Genomic DNA, 27,878 nt, shown 5'->3' with positions numbered 1-27,878 from the left:
AATAAACAATTTTAACCTCCACACAGTTTTTAAGACCAAAAAACAAACAATTATGTCTATCATTTTCGGAATAATGAATGCTCCCTACGATTTATGCCCTGTCGATGATTGGGCTTGTTACGTCAATATACGGTGTTATTTAAATTATTGGAGGTTCTTATTAAAACAATTTTGATGAAAATGGTAAAGTATTATCTTATTTCAATTATCTCAAAATTATCATAGGTCAGCTGGCTAGATTATATTTCAAATCATGTTTTTAAGCTACCTTGGTCCCATTCTGCAGACGACAAAATGCAAATTCTAGTTTCGTTTTGAAACCGAGGTTATTCTGAAATTCTATAATTAGCATCACCGAAGAGGGACTATGGCGGTGGTTTGCTGTTGGAACGATTTCAAGCCTCTATCGCAGGCGATCGATTGAAAAATAAGAAAAAATAATTTATTGTACGAAATCACGTACCCTTACTCTATATATGTGACACTTGCAGCGGATGGTCGATCACAAGCGTACAGATTCTGTGATTTTACATACGACCCCGCAATACATAATTTATCACAATAATAACTGAAATACAACGGTATCGATTTGTTGTGGTTTCGCGCACTATTTATATTGACCAATCAAACAGCGAAGAATACTTTACTCCGTAAGCGGCCTCCGTAAGATGTAAACAAATGTTCCTTTGTAGGCTGGACCGAAAGTGTAAACATGCATGTGCGTTGTGTTTCAAAACTGTGTAGCCGCAGGCTGAAGAATGTTCTAAAATTAGAACTATGGCAGCAAAACAGATTTATGTCAGCAACTTTGAGTAACAGAGAGGCGATTTACAGTACAGAACATCTGCAGATGAAAGAATCCCTCAAAAAGGTTGGTTGTAACTTATGTGACTTACACACCAAAGTCCAAAGTTCGAGATATGGTCTCAATACAAGTGTATTATTTTCAATAAAAACTTTTTTTCGACATAGCCATCTAATTTTGTTTTGGCCCCGGATATGACGCGACAGGTGGCGTTACTGGTCAAGATGAAGTACGTGATTGGTCAATGTAGCGGTCAATGCAAAATGCAGATGGCCTCAGACCACAATTATACTTCCGGGTCGTTGTACACGAATGTGGTACATATTGAAATTTCAGGACTGTTGCTAAATATGTTTTCTTGACTTAGCTGTTACAGATATGGACATAATTTTAGCACAGATTTATAGTGCAATATTTAATCTAGTGGCAGAATTTTGCTTTGACACCATTTCCATGTTTGTAAGGCAGGACACGGGGAGTTATAAGGCTTGAGTAGTAATATTTTGTGATTTTCCGGATTTTCCTACAATATAGTAGACCTTGAACGAAAAAATATATTTTAATATGTTATTGGTGTTGATTAATAAACAAGAATGCAGAAAACCGCATCAAAATCGGCCGACCCATTACCGAGTAATTGCGATTTTCTCGAAAACACACCTGAAGCCCAAAGCCGAATACCTCGTTTTGGTGACCTCTGACCTGTGACGTCACAGGTTGAACACGATCGGAGCCGCCATATAGGAAATATATAGAAACAAACGTGAACACGTGCCTGTAATTTATGCGAATAAGACAACAAAAATGAAAGTGCTGAATAAACTCTCTTGAGTTCTATTTGTGAATTAGTTAATAACAAGTGCTACCGAAACCAGGGACATATATAATTACAATTAAGTGTCAACAAAGCAAATAGCATGGTTGGATTGATACGGAGATCATTTGTGTATTTAGATGAATCAATGTTTACATTACTATTTAAAGCACTAGTAAGGCCCCATCTTGAATATGCTGCGAGCGTCTGGAACCCTTTCAGAATTAACGATATTGATCTGATTGAAAATGTGCAGAGGAGGGCAACTAAACTCATCACAGGACTTAAAACGCTATCGTATTCGGAACGTTTGGAAAGATTAAATCTTCCAACACTTTCACATCGGAGAACTAGAGGAGATGTCATCAATGTTTTTAAAATAATGAACAATATATATGATAGTCGAGTAACGAATTTTTTTTCCAAATGGACAATAACAACAGAACTAGAGGTCACTCCCAGAAAATTTTCAAAAAACGATGTCGACGGGATGCAAGGACACACTTCTTTAGCTATCGAATTGTTGATCTCTGGAACAGTCTTCCCCAACATGTCATAAATGCAGAAACTGTTTACCAGTTTGAAATCCTGTTGGACAATTATTGGAAAAATAACCGGTTTATATATAAAGAACAATAATCTCCAAATGCTACATGTACATTGCACCGGACTGATATTATTTAATTATTATTTCTTTGTAATTTACTGGATATGGATATAGAGGCTTTGAGCCTGCGTCCATAAGGTTTCCTAATAAATCCTAATAAATAATTTTCTTTTTAAACGGGCCATTTTCCGTCATAACGAGCCATATACAACATGTAACATCTTACTAATTTTCTATTCTAACGGGCCAAATACAACGTGTATCATCTTATTTATTTTCTATTATAACAGCTGGTCGTATATATTATAACAGGTCGTATATAACATGTATATTTAAATATATATTTTTTTATTTTAACGAGTCGTTGTAACATGTATGACATTTGAATAACGGGCCGTTTAAAATGACTTACATCGATCATATAGCCTTTATTATGAGGGCATGACCGGTTTGTTACATACAAATGTACCTGTATTGATTTCGGTTATAATACTTCAAGTAATACAAGTTTAAAATGCAATTCATACAAGATGTGAAATAAATGCTAATCATTTTGAATTTTTTATTAGCCAAAACAGCAATGATACCGTTATTTGTGATTTTTGGGTAATTGTCCGCAATTGATAAAACGTGTCCATGAAAGATTATTAACTCAAAGACAAGATTCATAGAGTAAATTTTCAACATCATGGGTATATATATGAATGAGGTAACTTAGGTTAATTAATCTATAGACAAACCTTTGAGATATGAATTTTTTCGTTTGTAAGGAAAACGAAACTCACTGCATTCCAAAAATAACGTGTTTGATTTCAACAACTTGAAAATGTATTCCCTATACAGGGTTTTTGCCAGCTATTTTGGGAAAAGGTCCCTGAACAAAAATTGGGAAAATATCATCGGTATTTTCCACAAATTGGGAAAATACCATCGGTGTTTCATCAAATTTGGGAATATATTATAAAATTGGAAAAATATATGAATTATACAAGCTTAGCTGTTTCTTTTCATAATATTTGTACAAATGAATACAAGTCAGCATCTCTTTTCAGGATATTTGTTTTAATCAATCAGAGAATGTTTAATTTTCTGTCTTTAGTGTGCTTAAACTCATTAACAAGCTTGTCAAGAGGGAAATCAGTCAGGTTGGAGATCGTTTGAAGCAGCTGCCTGACTTTCAGATTGGGAATTTCCAGTATTTCGTTTGAAAAAGCTCGTAACTTTCATTAAATCTTTCGTATCTTTGAGCAAAATCTTCTTTGCGTAATATTTGGAATTGTGTGACATCGTCCCGAGTCCAGTACTTGATTTGACCTCGGTAAATAGAACGAGTCAATGTACGTAAACGCTTTGCATTAAACTCCCCTTTAAATGGGCGATTCAAACGCAGATATGATATGAATTCAATAAGACTATCCAAGCGCATGCGCGAATTGCAAAACCAACAACAACACGATGACTCACGGTAACATTTTAACGTTGACAAAATAATGACTGGAAGCTCGTATAAATCCAAATTTTTAGGTTGTCTTATGTTAACAGCGATTGGGAAAATACAGACCGGAATTGGGAAAATATAGACCGAAATTGGGAAAATACATGCCAATTTTCAATTGGGAATGGGTCCGTGTACCGGACCCAAAATATGCCTGGCAAAAACCCTGACTATATAGCATAAACGCAATTTTTAATAAAATTCAAGCTCAATTTATGTACAACCTGTAAAAGGGGGTCTTCCCCGAGGCTGATTCCCTGAACGCCTACATTTTGAAATAACACCCTACTGAGTATGTTTGTACAGTAATTATAGTCTGTTCTGGTGAAGTCAATTTCAATTTCAATTTCTTTATTGACTGTGGGCCATATTGCCCATTAGCACATATTTCAATATACAAAGTCATAATATACGTGAACAGCAATAGAAATTACAAAGTGGAGAACGAGTTCAGAGTTTGTACATATAGCCAGGATCTTATTGGCTTCGAAAATAAGATTTGCATATACAATTCACTGACATAAGTTATATTAAATATAAAAGTCTATACTTAGTCAAATCATGTACTATTGGTTACATATAATATTGATATAATAACAGTATATTAAAAGCTATGTATTTGATCCAAATGAATGATCTCAACGGTGAGGGAGATGCGAGAGTGGTTGGGGATACCCCTACCAGAAACTCGCACATCCCCCGTTGAGATCAGGCAGATCTGATTGTATGGTGAAATACTTATGTGTATCAAGTTAAAATATATGGAGCGAATGTAGGGGAAAGTGAAGAAGTTAAAGACATGCGGCTCGAATCTTATTAGCTTCGAAAATAAATTTGCCTAAACGAGTTAGCTGTTTGATATTATTTACATTCAATAGCTGTATCAATTTAAACATTGAAGGTTTCTGCCAGTAATATTTTTTAATGAGACGACGTCTTAAGTTATTGTACATGTTACATTTCAATATAAAATGGTATTCATCCTCTACTTCAGTCGTTGAATTACAAATTATACAATATCTCTTATGTCGATCAATATTCTTGTAGCGGCCGGTTTCGATTGCTAAAGAATGCGCAGACATACGAATTTTCGATAAACATATTCTGTAATTCATAGGTATATATTTTGTTAAGTAAAATTGAATGGAAAAATTGTCCACAATATACTGATATAAAAAGCATTTAGAAGACTTTTCTAAGAGATCTCTTAAATATTGCCTAGCTTGATCAAAATTCTTTGACGTATACAAGATAAAGTAGCTTTAGAATTATGTGATGATTGGCAGAGCCATACATCACCAAAACCTAAGGAGCAAAGCAGATCCTTTACACATTGTACCCAATTAAAACATGACCCAGTGTTCTTAGTTAACAAAAAGTTGTACGCAGTATTTAAAATACAATTTTTCGTGTCAAGTAGTTTGAACCAGTATTTTATTATCCTATATCTCCTTGTGTATTCTAAAGGGAAACGGCCAAGTTCCCAGTATACCATTGCATTATTTGTAGATTTTTTAACTTTAAGTAATCTCTTACAAAAATGTAAATGGACCTGTTCAATATCTAACCCTTTGGTCGACCCCCAAACTTCACATGAATAGAATAAAATGCTACTTACATAGGTGTCAAACATACTCAGCATGGTTTTACAATTTAGATTCATGTTTACACATTTAGAAAACAAAGCAAACATAGCTTTACGTCCTTGGTCAGACAATTTTTTTTGTACATTCGTGAATTTATTATTGTATCTAAAGTTTACGCCAAGATAGGAGAAATCGTCAACACAATCAAGTTTTTTCTCGCGGTAAGACCATATTTCACAGTTACGGATTTTCCCGCCTTTACGGAAAACCATAACTTTTGTTTTCTCAATATTAACTGTTAGTTTCCATTTGTCACAATAAGTTGCGAGATTATTTAATAATTCCTGTAAGCCTTCGACAGTTTCAGAGAACAAGACTAAATCGTCAGCATACAGCATCAGAAATAAGCTTAATTCGCCAAAATCGTAATTTTGGTTACATTTCGATATAAAAAAAGATTCAAAATCATTTACGTACATGGAAAATAATATCGGCGACAAAGTTTCGCCTTGCATTAAACCAATATCGTTTGAGAAAAAATCAGATAAACAACCTTTAAATTTGACACAAGATTTAACATTGTTATAAATTGATTTAATTATTTGAAGAAGCTTGCCCCTGACACCTAATTTCGAGAGTTTATACCATAAATTAATTCTGTTCACATAGTCAAACGCCTTGCGAAAGTCGACAAAGCAACAATACAAACGTTTATTTTCACTTAAGGATTTAGTAATAATAGAGTGTAAGGCAAAAATCGCATCTACAGTGCTTAATCCACTACGAAATCCAAATTGTGCATCTGTAATTGTCTCATAAGTTTCGGACCAACGTATCAATCTTAAATTCAGAATGGACGTAAATAGTTTGCCCAAACAACTTAGCAAGCTGATACCTCTAAAATTGTTGGGATCAGTTTTTACACCTTTTTTATGAACAGGAGTTATTATTGCCACAGACCACTCGGTTGGGAAGTAACCAGAGTTCAAAATTGAATTAAAAAGTGTACATAAAACAGGCATAATTATTTCTTTTCCAACTAAAAAACATTCGTTCAAAATTCCATCTATTCCATGTGACTTGCCATGATTTAAATTATTAATAGCCTTCTTAATTTCATCAATACTAATTGGACTGTCTAATTCCTCATATAATGGGACAGTATTTTCTTCAGAATCGTGATTACAAAAGGTACCAGTTTCATCACCATCATTGGTGGCTAAACCTTTGAAATGTTCAAACAACGTACTGATATTCATTTCTGGACCTGATGACTTGGAAGATGAAAACTTTTTATAGAACTGTTTTGGGTTGTACTTCCTTAGGTATTCAAGCATATCCCCTTCAAATCTAATATACATCCTTTTCTTTGTAAGTTCGGCTAATTTATATAACCTTTTCTTATCAATTAATATTTTATGATTATTTATGGATTTACATCTATTGAAAATATTCAATGCGTTTTTATAATTGTAAAACATTTTTTTTAACTCTGTGTCAAACCAGGGTTTGTCCTCGCACACGTGTGAACCTCTAGTTCGGTTCGTCTGGTCATGCCCTGTTGCACTTTTGGTGTGTGTATCGCACGTACGAGTAGTCAGAGTAAACGGGCGCATCGTCCGGGTGAATTCGTCGGTAAAGCGACTTACACAGGAATCGATTGAATGTTGAGTGACCTCACCCGAAATTACAACGGACGCGTTAATATTATCAAGATTACTAGTAAGGTTATCTAAGAACTGACCACTATGTTCCTCATTCCAGCGATAATTCGGGATTTTTTTGTGTTCGGTTGATTCCGCATACGCGGTGTCGCGCTCGTCCAATGAGAATCGTGTAGACAATTCCAGGTGCAAGGGGGCGTGGTCAGACAAAACATTGAAATTACACACTATGAATTTTTTAACTAAGTTTATAAGGCATGGGTTTAAAATCAAATAGTCAATAACACTCATACCATTATGACCACAATATGTATAATCATTAGAATAACCGTCTACATCTCTACCGTTAAATATGCGTATTCCAGTAGATTTACATAAATCAATTAACCGATTGCCAAACTGGTTAACAGTGTCGTCAGGGTTGGACCGTGTACAATATTCATCGTCAGGGATGTAGTGGAACATATTAGAGAGTTGCCTCTCTAAACTGACATGGATATTATCATTTTGAACAAAATCAGATTTTGTGCCAGTGCGGCTATTAAAGTCGCCGATTAACATAAGTTTACCTTCGCTACTATAGCGATTAATACAAGCTTCAAGCTCGAAAAATAAATCACAGTTATATTTGCTGTAAAAAATAGAATTTGCGGGTGGTATGTACACGCCCGCTAAATAGACATCCTCAGTTTCTAGTAATAAACATTTATCTATCTTCAGCCATACAATCGAATCGTGAATTATGTCACAAACAGAAATATGTTGTTTCAATTTAGAATCAATTAAGACTACAATACCGCCACCTTGAGTAGTATTGGTAAGTTTCCTAGGTACCACATGGGAGTCGAAACCATCAATATCAACTTGATAATCGTTTGGGATCCAACATTCAGTAAGGATGATTATATCATATGTTTTCAAAAATAATTGTAAACTAATAGATTGTAATTTTCTGTCCAAACCACCATTTATGTTCCATGATAACAGGCTAATACCGGTACATAATGACTGTGATATAGAGTCTGGGTTTGACTCATACTCCACGTTGTCCTATTTACGAACGTTTTTGGGGGCACCCTTGGTAGGTACACGGACGGACTGGACGGACGAATCGGGATCCTTGTAAAGGTCACCATTTATGTACAATTTGTCTTTCACAAACACTGCCCTTTTCTTTTCGCCACGTGCTTGTTTCCAGATTGGCCATAGTTTCTTCCTGGTTTCCTGGATCTCCTTGGGATACTGGTCCGATATGAAAACGTCACTCCCCTTCAATTTTTTAGAGTTTTTTTTCACTCTCTCTTTCTGCTGAAACTGATTGAATTTGGCTACTATGGGTCTGATCTTACCCGTCGTCTTAGGACCAATCCTGTGCGCCCTGTCAATGAGTAGATCTTCAGTAAAGTCCATCTTATCAACCGCTAAGGATTTGATTTTTTGGATACAATCCTCATTTGGTTCACGTACTTGAGCCCCTGTAACAACATCCGTTCGATCAACATAATCAGGACCATCTTCTTCCTTAACACCAAAAAATAGCAAGTTGTCCCTCATTGAACGACATTTAAGATCCATGATGTCATCATTTGCACGGTCAAGACTCCGTTGAATTTGGCCGAGGTCGGCATAATTTTGACGATTATCTTCAAACTGTTTGTTGATAAAAGCTTGAGAACCCTCAATGTCGTCCAATCGTACCTTAAAGTTTTTAACATCCTCGTGGAGTTCACGGAAAACTTTCTCAAGAGAGTCCAGCTTAGATAATTTGCCTGTCAATGCATCCACTTTCGATATTAAAGGTGTAATAAGAGAAAGTGCCCAAGCGGGGGGGTTGTCCATAGATGGCGGCGGGGTGTGGGGTTGACTGGCCGGAGTCATCGGTGTAGGAGACGCCATATTGTTATAAAACATGTTCTGAGGCTGGCCGTTATTCATATAGGGTTGTCCATTATACCATTGGTTACTTTGTGGTTGAAACATAGGGCCCGGGCTGGGAGCCGGAGGTGGACACGACATATTGGTATTACACGTGTACACGTTAGCACTGTTCATGCATGGATTACCACTATATGCAGTACTGCTCACCTGTGGGTCGTCACTTTCGCTGGCTTTTTTAGTATTTGTACCCTTGACACGTTTCTTCGGAGGCATAGTAATTAGTTACAGATTTATATCTACTCCAACATGGTATACAACACCAAAAAACGTTCATAACTCGTAGAATAAGACCGTGCATATCGGAGCTCCGACATGCACGTCCGCACTGTCTCACGCCGGAAGCGTTATCCACTTAAGTCACCATTTTTTTTTTTTACCTGTGTGTGTTACCTGTAGATTTTATAGTATTTCTCATCAAAATCAAAGGTCAATATTCAATGAATAAATACTGGACAAAAATATGATATTTTAGAATTACCTATAGCACATGATATTTGTCAATACTTATTTAAACAAATAAGAAATGATCAAATTATTAAATATCAATAATTATCAAATTAATATTAATTAATAATTCATTGCATAAAATATAAATTAATAATTCATTGAAATTAATATTGTAAAATGTTCATTAATAATTCTTTAATTATCAATTTCATCAAACCAAAACGTAAATCAAATACTTTGCTTTGTTCTTAATTACGAGTTATACTCAAACGGCTCTCTGGCTACGGGATGGCATAACACTTGAAGATGAATACCGAAGCTACATGTATGTATCTATATAAACTTCAAAATTATCATCAGTTTGCACTCCTCACCATCATCCCGTGGACCAACATCAAGGGATGCTTTTCCATTTCACCCAATACAACGACGACACTAGGAGACTGGTTCGCCCCGCAGCTGTATTGCCACTTGTACCACTACCCCAATGAAAAGACGTAAGGTTCCGAGCACATACGTATAGAGGGAGACAGAACCGTTTAAAACCACTACGACAACGACCAAAGACGACCAACCACTTAGAAGCCTGGCACAGGAAATTCAAAAAGATCGTACACCATGCATGTACATCCCAACATCTTCACCATTATACGGACATTAAAGGACATACAGGCTACTAATGAGATAACTAGAATTCAACGTCGCGCTGAAGGTACAGAAACATCGACACTCGCCTTGTCCTTAAACAGAGACTGGATAACCAAACTATTGATATCATATCTTACGCCGATGCAGCCTCCGAACTCCATTTAAGTAAAATGTATGTAGTGATGTAACATATGGACATTGCTTTATCGTGTATGGATCAAAGACGCTGTCAACAATATGCGATTTTCATGCACGTCGCCTCTCTGCAAGTAAATTATGCCATTGGTACAATGTGTTTTGCATCTATATCTTAATGTATTTTATTACACTGTGAAAATGTATTTGTTAATTTGTTCCAACTGCGTACATGTATATTTACATGCCTGTTACAGTTTTCTGTGTCTATTTGTTGATTTTAATTTTGTCCGTTCTGTAACGCTACATTATGTCAGAGACCTATATAGTATATAGGTCTCTGATTATGTTTCTAATAGTGTTATTCCTATCAAAATATGTTATAGTATAAAAAATGTAACATTCTAAGATTATAATAGTGATATTCCAAAATGTATTAGCATATATGTACATGTACATTTCAAGTGCTCAATATATTATTAAGACTCTCATAGTGTTGTTTTCAAAATAAGGTATAAAGATACATGTATATTAACTTGCAGAATTCTAATGCTCTTATAACTTATATATCAATGTGATTAATACTATACTATAAATTTCACAATTCTATTTAAATAAAATGTTGAAATTTATATGCTAGTGTCTTGGTTTTCTTTAGTTGTCAAGTGATTTCTACAGGTAAAATACAGGTAAAATATCTCAGGTAAATACAGAACATATATGAAACAGACTATAATTACCCTTCCTTTGATGACTCTGTCTATTGTTCTAAATATGTAGGCGTTCGGGGAACACACCTTCCCCGAACACCAACTCTGGTTAGGGTGGGGTGTTTACATAGGGGTTAAGGTGTGTTGATAGGGAGTTATAGTCTGTGACAGAAATTTCCTCAGTGTAAGAACACAGGTAAATCAACTCACCTGTTAGGTGATCAGAAAATCATTAGCTGTAACATTACTGTACACTTGTTTGACCTCTTGTTACTCACTCTCAAGTGTGTCAGAGAGTAATACAAATCTTGAAACCAAACTGTTTCAGAAAAAGTGCATAAAACTGAAGCACACTTTGGAAAATCATCATATTTTGCTTTGATATTTGAGTTATCAACATCTGGGCATACATACGTACTTACTGAATCTTGACTTGTAAAACAACTGCATCATTGAATACTTTTGAATCTTATTTTCAGTAAAAAGTTGGATCAAACTTTAATATTTTGTTAAGTTTTGTGTCATATTGCTTTAATTTGTGCTTGTTTTCAGATTTAGTGTGAATACTTACTACTAAATAATTACTTTAAAACGATTGTTTAATTTACATTGTTCTAAATTACTTCTGCAAATTCAACCTTGTATAATCTTTTATTGATAGTGTAAATATATATCTGATTATCAACATTTAAAGGTTTAATCAGTAGTGTTTTATCTTACGTAGCATAGCTATACATATATTGTATTTTTTTTTATCATATTTGTTATTAAATGTATAACACTATATAGATCAGTTACTGCAGAAGTAGTATAATATTCTTGTAAAGTTGTATCTGTTTCAGGTTAAATTATTACAGGTTTTCTTTAAATAGCGCATATATTGCTTTTTTTCCAGATTTGTTTAGATTATCATATAATTACTTTATAGATCTGTTCTTGTAGAACAATTGTAATATTCTTTTTAAGAGCGTGTATCTGTTTCAGGTTTAGTTAGTAGTAATAATTTCTTTTTTTATCTATATATTTTAATCAAATATTGTCATTATCAATTGTCAAATATATAATTAGACATAGTGCTTTGAAAATTTGATTTTCTATTTATTTTATATATATTCAATTTAGAAAACTTTATCTGATTAATATACCTGAGTTGACACTATTTTTTACCTGAGTTGGTATTCCATATTGAAACAGACTATAACTAAACTTCAAAGAACTTCCTACGAAAACACCTTCCTTTGTCTTTACCAGAGTTGGTGTTCGGGGAATGAGCCGTGACACGTGAACTCACAAGCAATTATCGGCGTGTGCCGATTAGGACACCAGAAATCACAGACACCTGTGGTGCAGTGACAGGTGTGACGAGCTTGTGGACCGTAATTTCACACCTGGTAATTGTTTAGTGGTATACTAACCCATTCAAACATGTTTATACATCTTTTAAAAGTCCCTTTTTAAGTGAAGATATGACTTGCGACACGAATGGAAAGCAAAACCACAATGAACTCGATCACTTCATAATAATGACACAATTAAAAAAATAATAGCAAAAAATACATAAAATTTGAAAAAAATCATACACGAAAATCATTGCGAGTTTTTAAGTTTTAGTATTAATAATGATTAGTCACGATGAAATAAGTTGTATGTGTTTTATCATAAAAAACGGAGCTAAAATGATGGTTTTAATAAGTACCTACATATGTATGCTTTATACCTGTGCAGAAAGTATCAATTATATTATAATTGTTGCGAATCACTTTTATCTAATTTCAATGACAACGATCGTATATCAAGCATTTAATCGTCCTTAATCCCTGAGACCATGGCATGTAAAAAAAGGGATAAAATCTGTATATGTAGAAGTTTGTTGTAGACTTCAACACTGGTATTCATACGGGAGAGATTTAGTCTATTGAAGATCATGATGATTATAATATATTACAAATGTACTTTCTAAATTAAGTGTCCTTCGTGACTAGAAGCGGGTTTTGTATAGAATATATATAACGCATGAATTTACTGTACGTGTGTTCGTCTTTTCTCACAAACCAGACTATCAAGAACTGTTGTATTGTTGGTATGTTTATTTGAATATTAATTTGCGAATGAAATGGCACATTATTTTATTTAAAAATGTTGATTCTGTGTCCTTTCTTTGGTAATGAGTAAGAAATGGTAAACACATAACTAATATACATTTATTGGTGATCGGCCGATTATTACACCAGTCTGTGTTAGCCTAACCAAGCGGTCATTTTCAGAGTCAATTTCACTGTTTATTCATATTTTTTTTTAAACTCAAACTTATATTGTTGAATTCCGACTTCTTGTCGGCTCGGCAATATTCGGCAAATTCAACAACTTCAAATCTCATGTCCAGATCGTATTCAGACATGTTTGTGCTGCTACTGGCCACCTAGTCCGAATTTTCTGACGATCTTACTATGTAGACAAGGCAGCTTTAACATCAGAACCCTTCGGATTACTGGCTACCATAACAGTCACTCCGTTCAACCTGTGACGTCATAGACCGAAGAGTTCCAAATCAGCGTGACTGATCATGACCGATACGCTGATTAGCAGTCGACCGATAGGTGCAAATCGCGTACTTCGATGTGCGATATCTCGGCACTCGCCAAACCGATTTTGATGCGGTTTGCGACATTCTTCTTTGGTGGTTACAAAGAATAACATATTTGATTATCGTTTTTCGTTCAGGGTACACTTTAGATATAAATATCTTTCTTAAATGCCGGTCATGGGGGTACTTTCCAGCTCACAGTATGTTCAGTTTGAACAGTTCTACAAGTGATGTGAAAACCAGATTTTTTGCAAAATTCTGAAATATTTTAATTTCGAAATTAATTGTGGTCTGAGGCCTGCATATACAGTTAAAAACGAAACAAAGTTAAAGGGACCTCACGGTAAACCAATATTTATTTTGTATTTTTTATCATATTATTGGGTATATCTTTTAAAAAAATAACCTTCTGAACAATAACCATTCGAATTTGATGATGTATGTACATAAAAAACATCAATTATCAATTATTAAAAGGTTATCACTCTGAATATGCAAATATTGTGACATATACGATAAACGCATGTGTACAACAAACTAAAACACATGGAAACAAAAATGGCTTCCAATGTGAATCGACTGCGGTTGAAAACGATAACAGCTTCCGCAATGAAGAGAATAATAGGAAAATGGGTCAAACACAATCCTAGAATTAAACTTGGGAAGCAGTACAATAGATTGTAACAGTTTAAACATGAAAACAGCAGTAATACGGACGACGCTCGTATTCTACTTGATTGTTTGATAGTAGGTCATGACAATCTCAGTAATATTTACACAAACTCGGTAATATTAACACAAACTCGGTAATATTAACACAAACTCGGTAATAGTTCCACAAACTCGGTAATATTTATACAGTCTGTGCCAGTACATCGCCACTGTTACTATACTATATGAACAGTGTTTACACTTATAATTTACACATAAATATGTGTGCTGTAATATATACCGAACGTGTTATTTAACATTTAAACCACTGTATAATATCGTTATCCAACTAACCCAGATGGAATATAGATATCGCCTTGTAAACTATCATGTGTTTGTGTTGCCACGATTTCAAAACAGTCACGTAATGATTTAAAAATAATTTCCGAGCTAAATTTAGGTGGGGATTCCCAACTAAATTGAGTGGTCAAGCTGGACATTGGGATTGACTGTGACCATTGGGACAGCACAGAAACATAACTGGAAAGGAAAAAAACACGTGCATTCAGTGAAAATTGCAACGTTTTTACCTTGATGTCCCTTTTAAATTGAATGCAAGCTGAATAAGTGGATGCATCTATTCAAATGACACATTTGCAGTCTTATTATCACCAAAAATGATTCAAACTGATATAATTTTGTTATCCGTGCTGAAACTGCGCATTTATTAATAACAATGTAGTTCGTTAATTTATTTCACCAGTAGTTTTACATTATAACCACCAGCATTACAACTATGCCGTTTATCTTTTTTAAAGATATTTCATGTTATCATTGTTTTAGAATGAATAGACAACTTTATATTGACTTTTCGGAAAATGCTTATAGTACAGGGGAGGTAACTCATACACGAAGTATGGTTGTTGCAGAGGTCATCCAGTTAGACCTAGCCAGATTCTAGAAGTGAAATAAATATTTTTCAGCTGAATATAGTAAGTGTGATGTGAATTACTAATGCCTATAAATTAAAGTTAAAATCATTTCCTGTCAAACGTCTTCAAAAATATATGCACAGTTCTTAATTATATAAGCTCTCCCAGCTAGGTCAAGGTCATGGTCAAGGATCCTAGCCTGTAGAGGGAGGGAAAGATTGTGGCGAAAATGAGCTGGGCTGAACCCCAGTGGCTAGGTATACAAATGGTTAGATTGATTGTCTGTCTGGAGTTATATGGGGTCCTGGTCTGAATCTGATCATTGCATTTTGCCACTCCAAATGCATTTAGCAACTGAATTTTTGTATTTCTATTTTAACTAATTACCATTGTTTGCATTAATTTACACTATATATATTTGAATCAATTTTGTTTCTGTATTGATACAGATCATTGAAAGAGACATCAATCCAAATGTTGATCAGTGGGAGGCAGATGGACAATTTCCTGCTAAACCGATTTTCAAAACTCTCGGAGATGCAGGCCTACTGGGCGTTACCAAGCCAACAGGTATTTTCTTAACATGTACATATATATATAGTGAGGCGCAAATTATAGCTTATGTCGTAATGATGCAACTAGATTTAAAATGCTAATTAAAGATATAGCTTTGTAGTATTGTATTTTGTAACCGGCCATTTTTATCGAAAACATTTGTAAGATAGCCCAACTCATTATAATCAGATAGCCCCTGCTGAAGTTGATAGGCATTTTTTAATGTTTTAAATGGTAAATTCCATGTGTAATATTACACAGTATATTATGGTTTGGTATACTTCTGACTGTGGAATCTTTGTTGACAGAGTATGGTGGGTTAGGATTGGATTTTACCTACAATGTGGCAGTGGCCGAGGAGCTAGGTTCCATCAACTGCGGAGCGATACCAATGGCGATAGGTGTACAGATCGCCATGGCTACTCCTGCCTTGGCGAGGTAAAGTATAGTGCTGGTGTAGATGTGACCGGGTGGGTGTGCTGCTGGGTGTCTTCGGCAGTATGCTTCAGTGAGGTAGCACTATAAATCGGCAAAAGTTCCGGCCTATCACAAGGAGACTTAACCTGAACATACTGCAGCCTCCCAAAACATGCATATGCACTCACCACACACTTGCACATCACACGCCCGGGAGGCTGTCCTTAAATTACCTTAGCTGTTGATAGGATGTTAAACAAATATAACCAAGCCAAACTGAGCTTCAAATAACCATCAAATCTCCAATTTTGGGCTGTACCTCCTCTTTCCCCAGAAGCATTACATTCCCGTTGTATTGACCCCTTGCCAGATATATCGGAGCTCCATCTTTCATCTGGAACTTTTTTGAATATTAAGATATAATTATAAATATAAGCTTAAAAATATTTTGTATATCTTCTATATATAGTCATATTCATGTGTTCAAATTATTTGAAATAGGGTCAGTTATAAATAATCAGAGTTTGAACAAACACTAGCTAGAAAATTGTTGTTTGTATTGAAAAAAAAACATCGTCTTTAAACTATCCGTCGATTCAAACTTACCAGAGGTTTAATGGAATTTAGCAGAGGGAAACTGTTTTTGTATGTACATGCATGAAGTTATGATGAAGGAAGACAATTTGATTATGACTCATGCCCTGACCTGGTCTCAAACTCACAATCAACAGCACCTACAAATTGTAATTGCCTAGCAAGAAATATACCTGCAGCTTATACCACTGTGCCACATCCACGTAATATAATGTATTTATATAGAGCTATGACATATACCTGACTTCACAAAACCTTTGTAGAAGATGTCTTCATCACATTAACTGACCTGTATATGTTCTACCATATATGTTTGAATACCTCTCTATCATATGTCATAGTATAAGACACTTGTAATAATGTTGATTGTAATGTCACTAATAATGATTGTAATGTCACATATAATGATTGTAATGTCACTAATATTTTATTTTCAAAAAAATGAATATATGACGTCATGACCCCATTTCTCTGTTGTGAAAAAGAAATACTGTTCAAGTCAAAATTAGCCTGTTTTATAGAAGTTAATTTGAAAATGTTTACTTCAATTCTCATGAATTGGCATTGTGATTGACAAAACACACTCTTGGCTCTATAATTATATGGAGTTTTTAATGGCATTCACCAAAAAGCTTGTAGGGTATCAAATTATTAATCTCATTTAGGAAATCCTGTAATACATATGAATCCACTCATGTAAAATCCTCTATTTATATAATAATTACTTACTGGTTTCTTCCTGACAATTTTTTGTTTTTGTTTAGATTTGGAAGTGATGAGCTAAAGAAGGAATTCCTAGCACCATCCGTGTCAGGTGACAGAGTGGCCTGTCTAGGAGTTAGTGAGGTCGGCTCCGGTTCAGATGTAGCAAGTTAGTATGATATTATGGACCTCAATGGGTCTGGCAGTTAGTGAGGTAGGTTCTGGCTCAGATGTAGCTAGTTAGTATGATATTATGAACATCCAAAGTTCGAGCAGATATATATGACGTTAGGTTGGCTCTGGTTCAGATGTAGCAAGTTAGTATGATATCATATACCTCCAAGGGTCTAGCAGATAGTGAGTGTCGGCTCTGGTTCAGATGTAGCAAGTTAGTATGATATTATGGACCTCAATGGGTCTGGCAGTTAGTGAGGTAGGTTCTGGCTCAGATGTAGCTAGTTAGTATGATATATGAACATCCAAAGTTCGAGCAGATATATATGACGTTTAGGTTGGCTCTGGTTCAGATGTAGCAAGTTAGTATGATATCATATATACCTCCAAGGGTCTAGCAGATAGTGAGTGTTGGCTCTGGTTCAGATGTAGCAAGTTAGTATGATATTATGTATCTCCAGGGACGAGCAGTTAGGGAGGTAGGTCAAGTTGTAATGGGTCAAGCAGATACATATGATGGTAGGTTAACTCTGGTTCACAGGGCTCAAAGTGGCACCAATTTTAGTGGCCATGGCACCTTAACTTCACAATTGGCGACCAGTTATTCACGTATAAGGCGCCTGCATGGCCACTAAAAAAATTGTGTAAATTTGCAATTTGGTTAATCTTTCAAAGGTTGCAGTCAATGCTAAAATGATGTTCACAATCGAAAAAAATTACAAAGAGATGTTATACTCATCTGAAGAATTAAAAGAGTTATTTTTCAAATTTAAGACAACTAGGTCAGGTGACCAACTTTTCCAATTTGCGCCTAGATTTACATGACTTGGTAGCCAAATAGGCCACCTGGGAAAAATATCCACTTTGAGCCCTGGTTCAGATGTAGCAAGTTAATATGATATTATGAACCTCCATAGGTCGAGCAGATACATATGACATTAGGTTGGCTCTGGTTCAGATGTAGCTAATTAGTATATTATGAACCCCCTGGGGTCTAGCAGATATATATGACGTTAGGTCGGCTCTGGTTCAGATGGATAGAGTGAGTGATCATTAATCATACTATTCCAGAGTCTAGCAGATACAGTATATTCATTCTAGTTCAGATTATCTTACATGTTAATGAAAGTTTTGATGTTTTCCTTTACTGATCAATAATTTATCATTTTAGAAATTGTGATAATCATGCATGACTTTTAAAGTGATTCTCAACACGAGGGAACCAAGAGAAAACTTAGTATTCATCATATAGTTAGGATATGAATTGTCTTTCCCTGAAAAGAATTCCGATATGACAAAAGTTATTCCCATTTCTTTATTTCAATATTCATTGTTGTTTTTTTTTAAAGATTGTCATATTATTCGACTGATTTCTTGAAACTTGATAGACTTTATACTCATGATATTTAGTTTTATCGCACCGCTGACAAATTTGTTGTATTTGAATGGTTAAAATTAGGTCAAATTGTGACCAACTATAACACTGCAGGGGCCAGGTCAATAAAATTTCTTAAGGGGAATATATCCTGGCTCATGCCCGTCATTTTGAAATCGCTATAAAGCATGGAAAGGTATGGGGTCACCTGCCTGACCACATGACTTTTCGCTTGTGACCCTAGCCTGGTTTCTTCCTATAGTATAAGACCCATCACGTTCAGCAAGAGTAATTAGCATAAAATGAAATAATCCTTTTTAGGTCTAATCTAATCCCCTTTTGTCCGTCGTCGTCCGTCATGCGTCCGTAAACAATTTACATTTTCGACTTTTCCCCAAAACTCCTAAACCAAATTCCCTAAAAAATTTGGCAGGAAGCTTCTATGGGTAATGGGTAAAGGTCAACCAAAATTGTAAATTATATAGTCCCCCCCCCCCCCCCCCCCCCCCCCCCCCCCCCCCCCCCCCGGGGCCTGTCATGAGGGACGGGTACCAAAATTGTGAATTTCATGACAGTTTGATGGCATGCACATGTTGGCCCTGACTGACCCCCAGAGGCTGATGGGCGGGGCTAAAAAGGGCCAAATTGACGGAAATTTCAAAAATCTTCTTCTCTACTCTCAGATATGATGGAATCAAATACTCTTCATAGATAGAAGAATCCTAAGGTGCTTTACCAAAATTGTGAATTTCATGACCCTGGGGTCTCAAGTTTGCCCCTGGGGAGGGGGTAAACTTTACTATAGTTTATATAGGGAAATCACATTTTTGACATTTATTTGTTTGATTTCTATTGGAATTCATTATAATTTGGTAAACATTATCAGCATGGGATGACAGTTTGATGGCATGCACATGTTGGCCCTGACTGACCCCCAGGGGCTGATGGGCGGGGCTAAAAAGGTTCAAATTGACTGAAATTTCAAAAATCTACTTCTCATGTCAGAAATAAGGTAGAATCAAATGCTCTTCATAGGTGGAAGGGTCTTATGGTGTTTTACTAAATTCATGAATTTCATGACCTTGGGGTCATATTTTTGCCCCTGGGGAGGGGGGGTAAATTTTACTATAGTTTATATAGGGAAATCACATTTTTGACTATGATTTGTTTGATTTCTATTGGAATTCCTTCTAACTTGGTTAACATTTTCAGCATGGGATGAAAGTTTGATAATATGCATATGTTGGCCCTGACTGACTCCTAGGGGCTGATGGACGGGGCTAAAAAGGGTCAATTAAATTAACTGAAATATTTCAAATCTCAGGTGACCGTTAAGGCCCATGGGCCTCTTGTTTGTAAAATATAAGCATAAATTGAAATAATCTTTTTTTTTGTAAAATATTAGCATAAATTGAAATAGTCTTTTAAGAATTGTTGTAAAATATGTTAAGGTTTTTAATAATGTACATCATATTAAAATATTCTTTATCATGGCAGATATTTTTGTTGTACCTAAAGCTATCAGTTTTAAATGTTTCCCTGTTGTTTCAGGTATACAAACTAAAGCTGTTAAACGTGGAGATGACCTGGTCATTAACGGGGGTAAAATGTGGATCACAAATGCATTCCAGGCAGACTGGATGTGTCTTCTGGCCAATACTTCTGAGGGACCTGTCTATGGCAACAAGTCACTCATCTGTCTCCCCATGGACTTACCAGGTAAAAAAAAAACACTCATCTGTCTCTCCATGGACTTACCATGTAAATAAACACTCATCTGTCCCCATGGACTTACCAGGTAAATAAACACTCATCTGTCTCCCCATGGACTTACCAGGTAAATAAACACTCATCTGTCTCCCCATGGACTTACCAGGTAAATAAACACTCATCTGTCTCCCCATGGACTTACCAGGTAAATAAACACTTATCTGTCCCCATGGACTTACCAGGTAAATAAACACTCGTCTGTCTCCATGGACTTACCAGGTAAATAAACACTCATCTGTCTCCCCATGGACTTACCAGGTAAATAAACACTCATCTGTCTCCCCATGGACTTACCAGGTAACTAAACACTTATCTGTCTCTCCATGGACTTACCAGGTAAATAAACACTCATCTGTCTCCCCATAGACTTACCAGGTAAATAAACACTCATCTGTCACTCCATGGACTTACCAGGTAAATAAACACTCACCTGTCACTCCATGGACTTACCATGTAAATAAACACTCGTCTGTCTCCATGGACTTACCAGGTAAATAAACACTCGTCTGTCACTCCATGGACTTACCATGTAAATAAACACTCGTCTGTCTCCATGGACTTACCAGGTAAATAAACACTCATCTGTCTCCCCATGGACTTACCAGGAAAATAAACACTCATCTCTCTCCCCATGGACTTACCAGGTAAATAAACACTCATCTGTCTCCCCATAGACTTACCAGGTAAATAAACACTCATCTGTCTCCCCATGGACTTACCAGGTAAATAAACACTCATCTGTCTCCCCATGGACTTACCAGGTAAATAAACACTCATCTATCTCCCCATGGACTTACCAGGTAAATAAACACTCGTCTGTCTCCATGGACTTACCAGGTAAATAAACACTCATCTGTCTCCCTATGAACTTACCAGGTAAATAAACACTCGTCTGTCTCCATGGACTTACCAGGTAAATAAACACTCATCTGTCTCCCCATGGACTTACCAGGTAAATAAACACTCATCTGTCCCCCCATAGACTTACCAGGTAAATAAACACTCATCTGTCTCCCCATACACTTACCAGGTAAATAAACACTTATCTGTCTCCCCATAGACTTACCAGGTAAATAAACACTCATCTGTCTCCATGGACTTACCAGGTAAATAAACACTTGTCTGTCTCCATGGACTTTCCATGTGAATAAACAAATCACTCATCTTTCTCCCCTTGAACTTAACGGGTAAATGAATCAATGCAATCAGTATTTTAGCCAAGGGTGTTGGTGTCATAACATGCATTTTTATTGCTGGTAAACTTATTACATCCCAACAAGGTCTTATGCTAGTTTGTCAGCAATAGCAGTACATGTTGTTATAGGATAATAAAACCATTTATCAAAACCATTAATTAATCAATATGCTTACATTTTAGTAAAGTGTATCATAATTGATAGTTAATCTTTGTTTGCGATATTTTAATGCCAGTTTGTGAAGTTCTGGGTACAGCAGAAATTTAATGTTGTCAAAATGAGATTGAAGATGTCATATGATACTTGTCTTTTAACCTCACAACAACCATTCCTCTATACTAACACTTGTCAAGTTTTGTCACTATTCAACATTACCAGATGTTATTGTTTACCATTCTGTCATGGAAACATTGACATTTGAACTTGAGCATGAACATGTTACAGTACAGGAACTACTTTTGTTTATAGAAATTCTCATGCAAAAAACACAGTGTTTTTTGTCTTCTAATGTCAATACAGAAAAAGTGAATATTGAGAAAAAATTTTCTTAATATCTCTTAAAGCTTGTGTTATTTTTGGTTGTTTCCCACATAAAAAAGAGATCTATTTGTCACAGCGTAAGAAAGTTTCACGTTTCATTGACTTTTCTATGTGTTGTAATTCCCCCACCAGTTACTAACTTTTATGGGCTTACGATATCACCCCCACCAGTTACTAACTTTTATGGGCTTACGATATCACCCCCACCAGTTACTAACTTTTATGGGGTTACGATATCACCCCCACCAGTTACTAACTTTTATTGGGTTACGATATCACCCCCACCAGTTACTAACTTTGATGGGGTTACGATATCACCCCCACCAGTTACTAACTTTGATGGGGTTACGATATCACCCCCACCAGTTACTAACTTTTATGGGGTTACGATATCACCCCCACCAGTTACTAACTTTTATGGGGTTACGATATCACCCCCACCAGTTACTAACTTTTATGGGGTTACGATATCACCCCCACCAGTTACTAACTTTTTATGGGGTTACGATATCACCCCCACCAGTTACTAACTTTTATGGGGTTACGATATCACCCCCACCAGTTACTAACTTTAATTGGGTTACGATATCACCCCCACCAGTTACTAACTTTTATGGGGTTACGATATCACCCCCACCAGTTACTAACTTTTATGGGGTTACGATATCACCCCCACCAGTTACTAACTTTTATGGGCTTACGATATCACCCCCACCAGTTACTAACTTTTATGGGCTTACGATATCACCCCCACCAGTTACTAACTTTTATGGGCTTACGATATCACCCCCACCAGTTACTAACTTTTATTGGGTTACGATATCACCCTCACCATTTACTAACTTTTATGGGCTTACGATATCACCCCCACCAGTTACTAACTTTTATGGGCTTACGAAATCACCTTCACCAGTTACTAACTTTTATGGGCTTACGATATCACCCCCACCAGTTACTAACTTTTATGGGGTTACGATATCACCCCCACCAGTTACTAACTTTTATGGGGTTACGATATCACCCCCACCAGTTACTAACTTTTATGGAGTTACGATATCACCCCCACCAGTTACTAACTTTCATGGGGTTACGATATCACCCCCACCAGTTACTAACTTTCATGGGGTTACGATATCACCCCCACCAGTTACTAACTTTTATGGGGTTACGATATCACCCCCACTAGTTACTTACTTTTATGGGGTTACGATATCACCCCCAACAGTTACTAACTTTTATGGGGTTACGATATCACCCCCACCAGTTACTAACTTTTATGGGGTTACGATATCACCCCCACCAGTTACTAACTTTTATGGGGTTACGATATCACCCCCACCAGTTACTAACTTTTATGGGGTTACGATATCACCCTCACCATTTACTAACTTTTATTGGGTTACGATATCACCCCCACCAATTACTAACTTTTATGGGGTTACGATATCACCCCCACCAGTTACTAACTTTTATGGAGTTACGATATCACCCCCACCAGTTACTAACTTTGATGGGCTTACGATATCACCCCCACCAGTTACTAACTTTTATGGGGTTACGATATCACCCCCACCAGTTACTAACTTTTATTGGGTTACGATATCACCCTCACCATTTACTAACTTTTATGGGCTTACGATATCACCCCCACCAGTTACTAACTTTTATGGGGTTACGATATCACCCCCACCAGTTACTAACTTTTTTGGGGTTACGATATCACCCCCACCAGTTACTAACTTTTATGGGGTTACGATATCACCCCCATCAGTTACTAACTTTTATGGAGTTACGATATCACCCCCACCAGTTACTTACTTTTATGAGGTTACGATATCACCCCCACCAGTTACTAACTTTTATGGGGTTACGATATCACCCCGACCAGTTACTAACTTTTATGGGGTTACGATATCACCCCCACCAGTTACTAACTTTGATGGGGTTACGATATCACCCCCACCAGTTACTTACTTTTATGGGGTTACGATATCACCCCCACCAGTTACTAACTTTTATGGGGTTATGATATCACCCCCACCAGTTACTAACTTTTATGGGGTTACGATATCACCCCCACCAGTTACTTACTTTTATGAGGTTATGATATCACCCCCACCAGTTACTAACTTTTATGGGGTTACGATATCACCCCGACCAGTTACTAACTTTTATGGGGTTACGATATCACCCCCACCAGTTACTAACTTTGATGGGGTTACGATATCACCCCCACCAGTTACTTACTTTTATGGGGTTACGATATCACCCCCACCAGTTACTAACTTTTATGGGGTTATGATATCACCCCCACCAGTTACTAACTTTTATGGGGTTACGATATCACCCCCACCAGTTACTAACTTTTATGGGGTTACGATATCACCCCCACCAGTTACTAACTTTTATGGGGTTACGATATCATGCATGTACACATGAGGATTGGTTTACATAAAAAAATATAATATAAAATTCACGTAAGTATTAATAATTAGATAGTGATTGGATTTCACTTTTATACTAACCATGCTTTTACGCAATTCCTCTAAGAATATATTCTAAATGGATCACTACCACAAAGCATATAATGTTTATTCCCAGAGGAATTGCTCCATAAAAGCACAGTTAACATAAAATTGGAATCCAGTCACTCATTACAATAGGAGGTTACAAAGTGAAATGTGAATGTGTTTGTATTGGGCCATTTTGAAATTTGCCATCTTCCTTTTGAAATTAAATACTTTGCCTCTAGAACTACTGACACATGTACTTGTCCTAGAGGGAATTAGTTCATATATAGGGATTGGATTTCACTTTTATGTTAACCATCCTTGTATGGAGCAATTCCTCTAAGAATATATTCTATGGGGCGCACTAGCGCCCCATTTAGAATATATTCTTAGAGGAATTGCTCCATAAAAGCATGCTTAACATAAAAGTGAAATCCAATCCCTATATTTACACTTACGGATGTTGTTTCTATAAGTCTTTGTGATTACAATATTTTTTCTTTGTAAATAAAAAAAATTATATAAAAGTCGGACACAGTGGGAGTAGTCAATTATTAGAACAGCCAATGGTGAAGCTTCACAACAAATTGAGACTTTTTTTCCGCGGTAAAAAATAGTTCTGTTTTTTATTATGATATTAACATAAAAAACAAAAACATTTTGATAGATTATCATATTTAATATTGTCAAACATGTTATTTTTATACATTTAACAATGGTAAACAAAGCGTAACTTAAATTGTAAATGTAAACAAAGCCATGTGCTTGGCGAAAGTAGTTCCCGTACCCTGTCATATTTTCATACGCAAGTTCAAAGGTCAATGTTTCCATGCAAGAATGGTAAACAAATCGGTCTGGTATTGTTATATAGTGACAAAACTTTGCAAGTGTAAATATAACTATAACACTGCATCATAAAGCTTTTCCGTCCTTCTAGGACCGGTCAGTAGTTCTTCTATCAGTGACACTTATATATATATTATTCATATCAATACTGGGCTAATCACTTGTGTATGTTTTATATAACCCTTTAAGGAGTGAAGTTAGCGAGTTAGATCTAGTATTAGTTATAATAATATATATTATTCATATCAATACTGGGCTAATCACTTGTGTACATTAAGTGAAGTTAGCGAGTTAGTTCTAGTATTAGTTATAAAAATATATATTATTTCATATACCATAGTACGCTAATCGCTTGTGTACATTTTATATAATCCTTTAAGGAGTGAAGTTAGCGAGGAAAATAGACAAGATGGGGATGAGGAGCTCAGATACCGGTCAGGTTTTCTTGCAGGATGTACGAGTACCAGCCAAGTATATCATCGGTGACGAGGGAATGGGATTCACGTACCAAATGTTGCAGTTCCAGGAGGAACGATTGTTTGCTATCGCGGCAGGTATATGTTTGTCATAAGTTAGAGCGACTATAACACTGTAAAAATCACTGTGGGAAAATGTTATCAGGCGTAGTAATTTCAAAAAGTATTTTATATAAATAAGATCTTCCCTTAATTATGAAAATTAAAAGTGTCTGCAACCATAATTTGTAAATACCTAAATCAGTAAGAAATAACAACATTACAATTTGGTAGGTTCTACAAGAATACATTCATGGCTGCTCATCGGACTTGTCATAAGCACCCACGTGACTCAATTCGGCTTCGTCCGGGTAGCATTCTTTATAAACTTCAACTGAGGTAAACGATGTTTCAAAACTTGTAAACATAATTATGATTTAAAGAACATGTTTTATCATATAGACTTGTGTATCGCTATATCTTTATCTTTAATGCTTAATCTTGCCTACACCTACCATCAAAATTTTGCTGTGGATAGAAAATTTTTATTTTAATTTCTTTGATCATCTAGACCATGCTGAGTCAAAGTTTGAAAGAAAAAAGATAATTGGTCTAATAGATTATTTTACAAAAATTCCCAAATATGCTCAAATGTGACCCTGTCTGAAAAAATATTAAAAATGGTACTTTAAAAATGTCATTGTTTGTGGCATGTTAATTCTTTACACAAAGAAAATAACACTCTCATTAGATTCCATCTAAGTGTTCAAAGAAACTTTTGTGAGTTCCATCAAGAAAGATAACTCTTTTGAAAAAGCATGTGCAGATGTAGGCAACCATCTTATACCCATTTCAGTATGAAGAAATCATCATTTAATGATATGTAAAGATAAAGTCACTGTACATAAGGAATGGAATGAAATAATATAATTAAATACTTACTGTTTTAATACCTAATTTCATGCAGTTTCTGTGTATACTGTGAGGCAGAGTGTAATATTTACAATGGATCACAGGTGCCTGACTCGTTTTATAAAATAGTAACATATAGAGTACATATAAATGAGACTTATATGTACTCTATATGTTATTATTTTATAAAACGAGTCAGGCACCTGTGAATTCATTAAGGGGTCCGTAAACAGCAAAAATGATTTTACTAGTAAGTTTTCCACACGTTGATTTGACTCCTCTGACTCAGATATTGATAGTTGATGGTAAGATGTATGACATCTCAACTTTTAAAGAATACGTCATTAACGTCATTTATGGAGCTTTCAATTATAGATCAAGTGGGAAATCATTTTTAGAAGTTTTACTTTTCCTTTTACATGAATTACAATTTCGCATAATAGAGTATTTCCTACTATTTCATTGTATAAAAAGATTGTAGTGGTGGACCATATTATAGAGTATTCTGTAAATACTTAACCTGTGCAAATATCACCATACATATTAAACTTCAGAACTCATTTGTGTGAAACATATTTTGTGGGATCCCTGTCATGCAGAAGCTGCCACAAAATGTACAACATATGTACGTGGTACACAATGTATACTGGTCTATGATATAAACGGATAAATACAATTCTTTGTTTTTTTATTTTCATAAAAGTGGCAATGTCTGGTTTTTAAATGCCTTTAGAATTACGTGCCAGGTATTTGAAACAGGATTTTTTTTTTTACTATTGAAAGGTAATCCGTGAAGACCGATCTTACTTTAAATAG

General features: G+C 35.7%; 1 protein-coding gene across 1 annotated transcript in view; it reads left to right on the top strand.

Moving 5' to 3' along the window:
* The first annotated feature begins 686 nt into the window (after window positions 1–686).
* LOC117322315 (probable acyl-CoA dehydrogenase 6) overlaps window positions 687–27,878 on the top strand; it is a 32,507-nt gene continuing 5,315 nt past the window's right edge. The window contains exons 1-6 of the mRNA XM_033877169.1: window positions 687–871; window positions 15,466–15,586; window positions 15,880–16,009; window positions 17,347–17,453; window positions 20,385–20,552; window positions 26,076–26,249. Of these exons, the coding sequence (XP_033733060.1) occupies window positions 713–871; window positions 15,466–15,586; window positions 15,880–16,009; window positions 17,347–17,453; window positions 20,385–20,552; window positions 26,076–26,249 (859 nt within the window). The 5' untranslated portion in view covers window positions 687–712. The remainder of the gene's footprint in view (window positions 872–15,465; window positions 15,587–15,879; window positions 16,010–17,346; window positions 17,454–20,384; window positions 20,553–26,075; window positions 26,250–27,878) is intronic.

This window comes from Pecten maximus, chromosome 2 (genome assembly GCF_902652985.1).
Source record: "Pecten maximus chromosome 2, xPecMax1.1, whole genome shotgun sequence".
Classification (NCBI taxonomy): Eukaryota; Metazoa; Mollusca; class Bivalvia; order Pectinida; family Pectinidae; genus Pecten; species Pecten maximus.
Note: the sequence above shows the minus strand (reverse complement) of the source record. Positions and strands in the feature narration are given on the sequence as shown.